Source organism: Sipha flava, unplaced genomic scaffold (genome assembly GCF_003268045.1).
Source record: "Sipha flava isolate LNK unplaced genomic scaffold, YSA_version1 3_pilon_pilon, whole genome shotgun sequence".
NCBI lineage: Eukaryota > Metazoa > Arthropoda > Insecta > Hemiptera > Aphididae > Sipha > Sipha flava.
The window spans coordinates 3,176,955-3,189,241 of NW_020273108.1; the positions used below are offsets into that span (position 1 = coordinate 3,176,955).

At 30.8% G+C, this 12,287-nt stretch overlaps 1 protein-coding gene across 1 annotated transcript in view; it reads left to right on the top strand.

Moving 5' to 3' along the window:
* Positions 1-12,287, top strand: part of LOC112688645 (protein Teyrha-meyrha) — a 128,098-nt gene that overhangs the window by 15,165 nt on the left and 100,646 nt on the right. The window contains exon 3 of the mRNA XM_025561943.1: positions 3,174-3,822. Coding sequence (XP_025417728.1) covers positions 3,174-3,822 — 649 coding nt within the window. The remainder of the gene's footprint in view (positions 1-3,173; positions 3,823-12,287) is intronic.

Here is a 12,287-nt window from a genome sequence, read left to right on the forward strand (position 1 = left end):
TTACAGTGTCACCAAGGTAATTGTATTTTATATTACTGTCGTAATGAGCAGTGTATTTTCTTTTTAAACTTGCAGCGCGAGATAATATTGTTTTCGGCTTTAATTGCAATTTCGTTTCGGGTACGCACAATTCACGTTACAAATTAATGGCGAATGATAAAACCTTCATAGGTTTGATAAGGTTGAGTTAGTATCGATGATAAATCGTATGATAATAAAATTTATCTTTATCATTTAAGATCATCATGATTTGTATCTGATTAATAAAACATATAACATTGCGTATGTTATGTACTGGATATTAATGGGTTTGTAGCTGTGATGGTCACTACACGAAAACTTGTTATAAAATAACATAAATTATGATATAATGAAAGTATAAAATGTTCAGAGAGATCAATAAATACTTCAGCAATCAGCTGAAGTTATGTTAAAATTATTACAATGCACATCAGCATAAATTATTTATTGCCTGAAAAAGTGAAATCAATCTTCGAACGCATATGGATGGTTGATAATAATGACTACAGCCAACGAATATTAAATATTATAATATTTAATTTGTGGCGTGACTCTAGATATTTTATTAATGATAATTGAACCAATTTACACTATTTTAATTATGTAACATAAGTATTTGAAGTATCGCAAATAATATTTGGGAATAGTTTATAGTATTGTAAGTATGTAACCGCATTACCATGTAATATTGTATTTTCAGTTTTAAAAAGGTAAAAAATAAATCATTTTAATACAGTTATTAATTCTTAGATCAATTTTTTAATTTTTTTTTAATTTATAAATTTATTTAAGTAATAATAAATATTGTATAGACGATTGGTTTTTTGTGTGAACATTTTCAAGACTGGTAAAACTTTTAGACACACAAAAACTATAATTGTACATTTAATCAAAGTAAGTAAACGTATAAATTAGGTATAATTCAAATAAAATACAACGAAAATTATAAATGTAATTTTTGTTTATTTTATATTTCTCTTGATGAGTTTGTTTTCTGAATTATAATAATTATAAAATGTTTAGTTACATCTATATTAATTTACCTCACAAGCTTGGATGTAGTTAAAATTCAAATTGTTGTTTTGGGTATTTATCACTAACAACATCGCTAACAATTTTAACTATAAAGTTAAATTATTCATAGAATTCCAATATTTAAAATTAAATTCAAAATCGCTTACTAATTATATATATGTAAACTATATATATATTTATTTTGTATGTAAGCTTAATATCTCATAGTTGATTAATCATTGAAATAGTAAGTAGAGATATTGTGCACCATCAAAAACATTAAGCATTATATTAAGTTTTTTAAAGTTTATATTAAATCATAATTTTCATATAGCCTTCAATCTCGAATTAAATTGCTGTTTTCAATGTGTGTGTATAATAATCACGTGAATTATTATATGATTTACGTGTAGTACTAAATAAACATTATAGAGAATATAGGCACCAACAACACATTTGATGCTAAGTGCATCAAACTTCTGAGACTCCTTGTGAGTATTCTTTCTTCAACTCAATCATCCGTCATGTTTAAAATTTGCACTCATTCGACTTACATCTGGCTGTATGATGTACCTTGAAAACCTTCTCACTTAAAAATCAAATAAAAATGTATAACAAATAGTTCGTAAATTGGCAATTAATGATTTATGTATCCTCGATAGTGATTATTTATTTCAGAAATTTTAAAATTAAAATATTAGTAAATTTTACATTTAAAAACAGTCAGTAAAGATTATAAAACAAAATTTTATTATAGGATAACCACTACAGGTAAATATATTTAGGTACCCATGTAAATTTTATAAAACGTTCTATCATCACAATTCTATATTTTATAATATAGATGATATTTTATTGACAAATTTATTGTTAAAATAATCATTAAAATAATAATTAGTTTTTTTAACTTTGGAGTATTATGTACAGTTAAGTATTAGATATATTAGAGTATTAGTGAAAAAAAATAAAAATATTTTACGAAAACATGTTGCTGCCAATGTGCAAATAAATATGGTATTTGAGATATAAAATGATATTTTATACCAATGAAGTGTGTTATCAGACACATCGTTTACTTTATTAAATTGCTAGGTACATTGAAAATGATAGTTATAACAAAAATTAAATTTCATTATTATGCTACCTATTAGTATAAGTATATTAGTATTATTAGTATAAGTATTATTCAAATAATTATATTGTTAAATTGTATAATATTATAACTATAGTATGTTTTCTTAATGTACTTATTTTGTAAGTGTTAAGCTTCGCGTCGTGTCAAAACGCATCAAAGACATCAGTTTAGTTCTTTTTATGTCGACATTCGATTAAAATTGCAACATTCTGGCTTAGGTTTTTATAATATACCTACCTTTGTTTCACCAACTTCTATAATTCGTTTTGATTGTTTGAGGATAGCTGTAGGCCAATATTAATTATTTACTGTATATTTATGTACAACTAGTTCGAATTCAACAAAAATATTTGCGGTGTCTGCCCTATACTTTAATCTGTGTTCGCAACTCTGATATTTACCATAGTAAGTATTGACAACAGATAACAAATGTAGGTATAGCTTAAACTAAAATATTAAATTTCATACGGATACTCTAAACGAGTAGTAATAGAGATGTACTTATATCGTTAAAAAAAATAAAAAATGAAGATAAAACTAGTTTTACAATAATGATCGTAAACGATTGCGTCTGAAAAATCATAATATTCGTTAATAGTTCTATAAAGTGCATGTATATGTAGAATATAAATTGAGAATCAATAATGGTTTGTTGCTGTAGTTCGCAAATTCGAATAGAATAATAATTTTACCATTATTACTGTTGTATTAACATTATTATTAATATTATTTTACTATATTAATCGTAGAATGAATAACTGAAAATGTGATCGCCGAACTTATTGTTTCAATATTTATTTTAAACACTTGTGTAGATAAAAATAAAATAAATAACTATTGATTTTGTTAAAGTTTAGAATTCGGTTCGAACGCAATGATTCCCCAACTTATGTTGCGTACGTGTAACATAGCCATCACGTTCGACATTTAAATCTTTAACGTTATTCTTAAGTCACGTTGTTTTAACACCACGGTTACGTGTGTTGCTTATGTGTGCCGACAGATGCACGACCTCAAGCACCTACACCTACCGTTCCAGGGCACCAACTTCGGGTTCCGGTTCATGGAGAACTATTCCGCTCTGCCCGCGCACCTCTTGCACCACTTGCAGCCACAGTTCTTGCACCCCGCGCTGGACCCGCGGATATCCTTTTCACAGGCTGGTGTGTTCCAGCCTCTGGGTTCGTCGAGTCCACACCACCCTCACCACGCGGCTGCGGTGGCCGCGGCCGGCATGAAGGGTTTTGCGTCCGCATTCGCGCCTCCGTCGAAGTGCTATAAGATGGACGACAAATCGGCGTCGCATGCCGAAGGAGCCGCGCAACAGTCGCAGCAACAACAGCAGCAGCAACAACAACAACAACAACAACAACAACAACAACATCAGCAACAGCCAACGCTTGGCTTGCAGCAACAGCATCATCAGCAGCAGCAACAGCACCACCAACAGCAACAGCAACCGATGCCGCCATCGTTCCCGTATCCGCCCAGGAGAAGTCCTTGTTCGCCGGCCAATATGTCCGTGTCACCGCCATCTTCGGTGGTGGCCGCTGCGGCCGCGGCCATGCACCAGCATAACAACAAGGACGAGTGCTCCGATAGGGACACGCCGAGCTCTGGAGCCGTGTCCGAGGACGGCAGGACGATTAGAAGTAAGTGCGCCTTATGTATTTTATAATAATTATTATATTGTTTACGGTTTGTTCGTATAATAATTCACGAGCATAACGCTGTCAGTCGTCGGGTACGCACATTTGAATTATACCATTGCGCGACATTAGCTGTATCAAAACACCTACGTGCACCCTCGTCTTGTTTTTAGTATATAACACTTTTCTTCCGTCCGATACCACAAGAAGTTTTCACCCACGTAAGTTCAAACGCTTATGAATATTGTTCCATCCGCCCGTTGTGTCCGCGAAGATAAACGTGATGCATTGTGCATCTCCATTATATTGCTATCGAAGTAATATTATTTATAACAATAATATTATAGTATTATATTTTTGGCATATTGAACGCGAATCATAAATTACTAAATAATTATAAACTATTACTACAATACTTAATCAAGAGAAAAATAATTATTAATTAATCGTAGAGGTACTATTTATTTATTTAATTTTTTTTAAAAAAGGAGAGCTTTTAATATTTGGTAATTAGAAATGCTAACACATGATAAAAAGTATTTTCATTGTATATCAATACTATCTATGAACTTTTAAATTACAAGTAACCTTATATAATTTATACACAATATTCAGTCTTTCTACAATTATATAAATGATTAGTGGTGTTTGACTAGTTTGAAAAACAAATACAAATACATTGCAGTATCATTTGTTAAAAGTGTTTAATACACTTTTAAATTTTAGTGTATTGTATAAAAATGTATAATTGATTACTAAGGATTATTTATTTATTGAGTTGAGGATTATGTTTGTATATCGATCTAGATAAAAATAACTGCACTGCTTTTAGTTATAAGTAATATTTTACTAAATGTATAACGCACACATACGTAATTTTATAATACAGGATCTACAGTACACTAAAAATTGACCTATACTTATATAAAAGTGACCTATTGACTCTGTTATTGCAACACACATGGCGTAATTTTCTTATTTGTAAAAAAAAACAACGATTTTGTTTTTATCGCACAAAATTATGTTACTTTTTATACAATGTTAAATTATATTTAACATTATTAATTCAAAATAAAATTATATAATAATAATTATAAAAAGAAACAGCATTTCAGTATGAAATATTTAAAACATTTTAATCTCATCAGTATCTCGTTTATTTTTCCAAACGTTGTAATTATTGAGTTTTATGTTTTGTAGTTTCTAAGGAAATGCGTATTATAGGCGAATTCACTGATAATCTTATGTTCTATAAAAGTTTCTTCGAAGGGTGAACCGGTATAGTGACGTGAATGACGGAGGGGCTGCTAACAAGCGTGACATTACGTGCCTCATCAATAGCACATGTGTCGCTGGTAAACTTTATTATAGGTTTACATCAACTTTTGAACGCAAACTATTACACGGGCACAATTTACCCCTTTCTTCGACCAAAACTTCTAGGCAACTGACTTGAGTTCTCCCCTAATCTCGGTGTTTACCGACACAAGTGGCTAATATTCCAGGTCGTTATGCATTATGACAGACAAAAACCGTTGTCGGTCGTCTGTCTCTTCCAAACTGGACACGTCAACAGTTTATAACGACTGTTTTGATAATCACATTCGAAATTCGACGAACTACCTACTGCGTGGAGACGTTTCTTCTGAAGTCCATATATTCTGTTCTTACTGAAATTACGAAAACTCTCTTACGTTCAGCTGTTACCAAAGGGAAGTTTATCGGATTTCCCAAATGATTATTTGAATGAATTCGACATTTGTGTTTGCTTGCAAGTAGTATTAATATTAAATCCGGGTATACCTACAAAATAAATAAAAAATTATCTGAAATCTGAATTCTTGCTCGGAAAATAATCACCACTTTTCCCCTCATAATAACTTGGTGGATTAAATATGTGAATAATACGCGAGAACTTATATGGGCATTACATAAACAAATGGCACCCCTCATTACCAGTCATTATTATGCACTACAAGGCACTTGACTTTCTATCGGTGTATGTGGAGTGTAAGTTATACTTGTGCACTTTGATGCAGTTAAAATCTCTAGTTATTATTGTAGATGGATAGTCTACTTTATCAACTATCATTAAACAAAATATTGTGAAGTCAATTATTGGATCTATATTTATATTTTTCTAATATTAATCTCTTATAGCTGTAATACTGAAAATATTTTATCTAGAAGAGGTTTTCGCATTATTAGTGTTGGAGTTTATATACTTTTAAATCTAATTAAACTTTAAGTAGTAATATATATATATATATATACTCGTAGTTGATATTTTTTAAAATAATAATCCTATTTTATAATAATAGAATAACATATGCTAATATATAACATTTTACACAAACAAAAAAGTAGAAAAATTATTAATCGTTAACTTAAAGTTATAAATAAATTGTATTTCATCGTATAAACCAATCATAACTAAAAATTGATAGACTTAAATTAAGTGAATTAAGTTTATATTAATTCCATATACAATGCCTTAAAATACGGGTGAAAAATGTAAAGGATTACATAAAATCAAATTCATAAACTTTTTAATTTTACTAGTTATATAAATTCAGCGTACATTCAGTAACTTAAAAATATGTCTTTCAAAATCAAATTGTTTTTTTCGTTCAACGTCACTTACAAATAAAATCGAATAAATCTGATTAAACATTTGATTATCATATTTACAAGATAAGTTCTTTTATATTTGTTAGGTATATTTATTTGTATAGCGTAAAAATTTTACTGAGGTTAATAAATATAGTATGCAGTCAATAAATGTATAGCGTTTGTTGCTTAGATGTAAAGACTGTTAAATGGTTTTTTTTTTTTTCGTGGAAAAATTCTTTGTTTGAATATTAAGTTTCAAATATTTCAATTTTGGGTAGTGTTTTTTATGACTTTAAATGCTTTACTGGACAGAAGAAGAGCTCTTTTTTTTCGGTAAGGTTAGTAACCAATTTTAACTGTTTAAAAGAAAAAAATGAGCGAAAACCATAAACCGTTTAGAATAAGACTTATCCTTTTTACGTTACGATTAAAATGCACCCAATGGTTTTACAGGCATTTTCCGGTCATGATTATTCAATGAGTAAATTAAATTTCAAATATAGTACTACCTATAACCCTGTTTCTATTTATCTGCGTTTTAAGCTCGATATTTTACTTGATGTTATAACTTATAGTATAACGCTTATACGATCAAAATAACTATAATATTAATTTTATAGGCCAACAAATTATTTATTTTTTTTTTTCTAGTTTTCTCCCGATTGGTATAAGCAAATGATTTTATTACTAAATAAAATATAATTAAATTAATTAAATAATTACCAACACTATGAACACTTTATGAAATATATGGGTTTTTCTGTTAATTTGTCCAAATATATTCCGTAAATAGTTTATTTTGCGCATAAATTTATTATTTATTCATAAAATATTTTTTTATAAGAGATATATGAAAAAGAGATGAGATATATATTTTATATATTTTAATATATATGTATATATATATATATATATATATATATATAAATATATTATTATCATTAATATTTATCATAGCGATTTTTAGTAAATAATTAAAATTACCAAAGTCGAGCGATTAGCTCAGCTATGGATCATTGTTTGCATAAATCGCGCCTTTTTCCGATCGTGTAACGCAATAGTATCGCGTGAATACATGTACAATTAGTGACACGCGATAAGGTGCGGAGAAACGTTTTCATAGAGCGAGAAAAAAAGAGGTGTGTGTGTTTGAGAGAGAGAGAGTGAGAGAGAGAGTGAGTGAGAAGAAGAGAAGGAAAAAACAGTCTATATGGTGTGCGCGTCGTGGTTTACACTTGCATACGTATATATAAATACAAATGCTCGGAACTTGAAACGACGGCGTTTGACGGACGGTTGTCGTTGGCCACTGAACACGGGCTGTCACGAGCCACAGCGACCGTTTGTGCATTGCGTTGATAATAGTTATGTTGTTTTGCTGTTTACAAGACGTGTTTTGCATAGCACGTTATATACGTGGACGTGTGTTTGTGTGTGTGTGTGTGTGTGTGTGTGTGTGTAGCGACTGAGCGTAATAAAGAACTTGTGCGCGCAAAACATTATATTGTCATGAGCAGCGCAAACGGGTATACTATATTGCTGCTGTACGGTATAGTATTATACGTGTAGTGTGTCGACTTCTTTTCGTTTTATTTCTTATTTTTTTTTCTTATATATTATTTTTTTTTTTTTTTTTGTAATCGGGAGCAATGTTTTTCACGATTTGTTTTATTCACTGCGTTTTGTTTTTCTTTTATTTATCTATGTTTTTTAATAGTATTCGCGCGGCTTTGCTTTTACAATGGTTTTTAACAAGCCGTGGGTGATGGAGAGGTCTCCGCGTATTGCGGAATGTCGTAGAATGCTAAACGCCGCCGCGCCGACCGCGACCACGGTCACGTGTCTTTTCGCCGTGTACTTATACCTTCATTTTATTATCTTGTATTCTATTATTGAATTGTACAACCACCGCGTTTGATCGCACATAAACGTGCGCGTGGAGGTATATCTGGATTTCTTCATTTTTTTTTCTGTTTTATAGTTTTGACGTCTCAATACTAACGTTTACTCGCCGCCACGTCACATATTTCCATACCAGCCAAAGGGCTGAAGTCTCACTGAAATTTATAAAACGAAATTATGAAGTAAAATATGATTACTGCCTAGTCGACCTATTGCATTAAACGTAATGTAACGATATTATGTCGTTACTAAATTAATTTTTACAGTTTTAAATTATTTATAATCAGTTATTAAATATTCTATTAGAAACTTCAAATATTTTATAACTAAATTATTTAACAATCGAATTAAAAAAAAAAAAAAAAATCAATATTTTATTACTTTTACATATTTCAATAATTATAAAAAATACAAAAGTGTGCTTAAAATTATTTAAAAATGAACTAAACTAACTTTTATTCATATTCATGTTTATGTAATATCTTAATAGGTGAAATCCGTGAAATTTCACAACGCTTAATTAAGATCGGGATCATGAGTTAAACGAAATGGATTATGGGCTCTTTAATAAACAGGATTTATTTAGTGTACCCTCTTTCTACCTCACGATGCAATTTAGAACACAGTGTTCTTTGGACCGAATATATACGTCTTGTCATCGGTTGTCTGCCAACCCTATGAATTATGCAAGGCATGAAACACCACGTAGTAGTTTATAAAACGAGGATTAATATGGAATGGTGGTAGTTGGTGTTCAACTACTGGTCATTTGGGGACCCGCAGTACCGATAAGCGCACTGTAATTCCTCGCGATTAACCGACCAAAAGATTACTTCGGCCCTTGTCGGGTACGTCAAAAAGCTTCAGTGTTCTGTGCCAAAACGCCCTTATTCCACGGTAAAGTATTAACTTTTTTTTTTGGCATCCAACGTCATCAAGGTCGTCAATAAATTAGATATCCCGCAGCTAATCACGTACAAAACATGTACTTCGTACACGCACGCAAACACCCACCCCACACAACACATGCACACACGTATACAACACGGATCATTAACGTGACTTATGTATAACTCTGCGTCCCCTATAGGATTTATAAAACTTAACTTATTAGTCTAGTCATCCATTATTTTTACTCTATAACGCTCGGTTATCGTATTATTTTATGCAATTCATTCTCAAATCATGATTCACGATATTATTTATCTAAATAACGTTATTTAAGGATGTACATCTCGAGTACATTTATAGAAATTAAAAGTGTACGATTTACTAAGAGGTAAAAAGAAAAACATTAATGCTCGATAATTTATAGCTGGCGTAATTTTTGAATCTTAATTTTAATCTGTTTACGATTTAAAGAGAAAATAATTGTTTTAATAAAATGCATGCATTATGTTATTATATTTTATCATCTATACACTTTTATGTCTGAACTTCCAATAACACATTAAGTTATATTCTTAGGTTAACTTATTAATATTTATACTAATTTGATTAATTTCTGGAAAACATTTAATAAAATTAGGTAAATCAGAGATCATAATATATTAACATTACCCATAGTGATTTACATGGTCCGGTCTATATCAGTTGGTTCCATCGCATAAAATCTAATCTAAATTTATATTTTTTATGAAATATTTCGATCCGGTCCTGGTTTAAACTATAATAATTTCAGTTCGGTTTATTTTCTAAAATCAGATCGGTTCAGTTTGAACCAATGAATCCTGCCTAGTCAGTTATGGCTCGTTTAAAATCCATTGAACAATGATTTTAAATTTTAAAACCATTATTTATAGAATTAATAACATGTATATTATCATAGGGATCAATATTTTATCCCTGCGCCGTTGTTTTATGTACTTTGTAAGTATATATATCTCACAGCTATTTATGGTACCTATTAATAATTATTATCGAACATACTTTCGAGAACCACGATTGCAATTATTCTCGTTATGATACCGGCGAAATTTAAGGGCTTGTATACAGCTGCCACATGCTACATCTGTCTATATTATATATATCTATAGTTTGTATTTATATACAATCTTGTATGTACTTCTCTATGTATTACATATTATAAGTTATGTATAGTTTTGTAATAAATCACAAGTAGTTTAAATTCATACCAATTACCAATTATGTGGTATAATTAAAAAATTTCACAGTTCGAAATTTTTTAGTTCAAATCGTTTGTTCGTTCTATCAGATTATACTCGTATTATATTTACGGTCCTGTTCGGTAGAAAAAAAGATTGGAATAGGTTCGGTCTGATCAATAAATTATTACAGTATGAAATTCGTTTGTTCGGGTTGGCAGTCGGGTCTCGGTTCACTATAACAAATTATTTTAAATTTTTAGTTCGGTCCGATCTAAAAAAAAATTTAGCAAGACGTTCGGTTTGACTTCGGTTCTTTGTTAACATTTTCAGTTCAGTTCAGGCTCTAAAATTACGGACCATACAGAGTACTATTACCCACCTACTGTTTAACTAAATTCAACAGTGACAAACTATCATAATATATATCTTAATTATTTATTAAACATATAAAATGCTAGTCATTCACTATTTTTGTAAAAGTATGTCATATAATATACTTCTTGTATACAAGTATAATAATACATCATACTATCATGTTATTAAGCATTCATAACAAATAATATAAATAATATAACTCGCCACATGTAACAAAATCTGTAAAAATAAAAATATTTTATCATTAAATCGGAATTAGAATCCATGAATTTAATTTGGATCTAAATTTTGTATAGTCTGTATGAATTTTCGGTTTGTTTTACATGAGTCGATATTATACCGTTACGCACTTGAGTTGTTTTCTACTACTCTTTCCGGCCCTCCGACCACATTTATAGAATGTGATGGGGAGACGATAGGGACACAGGCCTTTTATGGTAACTCAATATTAATATTGACGGGTCGGTTTGGCACTGTTTAGTGGCGCAACACAGCACAACACAACCACTAGTGCACAGATTTCTGTGAAGCAAAAGAGCTTTTTAGAGGCCACATTGATTACCCGACTGGAACGATATGCCGGGAATGTATGTATCTAGGGGCATTGCTATATTATTTTCATATTTCCCAACAACGTTTTGTTATTATTCAATTTCCAAAAGCACCGTCACTATCCCTACCACGTTTTTACTCTCCGTTTACCAAGTGCATTCGACTGATGATTTCATCAAAAAGTACCTTAAACGTGTACAACCGTTTCTGCGATGAGCTCTAAAGAGGTATTTCCCGTTTTATTATTATTCTTGTAAGATGGTGAACCAATTTGCTGTTGAATGTTACATAATTATTCATAGAGTTGAGCGTTTTGGCGAATTTTTAGCTCTTGTATTCTTGAACTCACCCTACATAACTACCCGAATAGTGCAACGAAGATAATATTTGTAACCAACATTTGGAAAATGTTTCTTCACAATTCGCAGTACTCGCACCACGAGTCTCTTTCTCTCTCTCTTTCCCTCTCTCTCTCTCTAGACCCTATATAACTCTTTGATGCACACCTACTTGGTTGCTATACATGTTGTAATCTTCCCTGCTTTTTCCTGGTACAAATTAAGGTGACAATTAATTGTTATCGACTCCGCAACGAGCATCAAAGGGTTCCCTCTGTCGCTTCGCCCACTTGCCATGTTTACATTATGCACATATTGTCCTGGTATGTACTGGGTGGGATGTATCATAATAACGACTATGTATAACATGTATATATAAATATATATATTTGTTATTTAAAACACACCATCCCTATGTACACATTGTTCACGCATCGTTGCACTCCTGTAGTCAAAATTATTTCTCGACCGTAGCACAAACAATCGTTATTACCTCCTTATTCACCATTCCATCATCATTGATAATTATTTATAATTGGATCTTAATCATATCAAAGTCTTTGACGACTCTGTTAGTAAT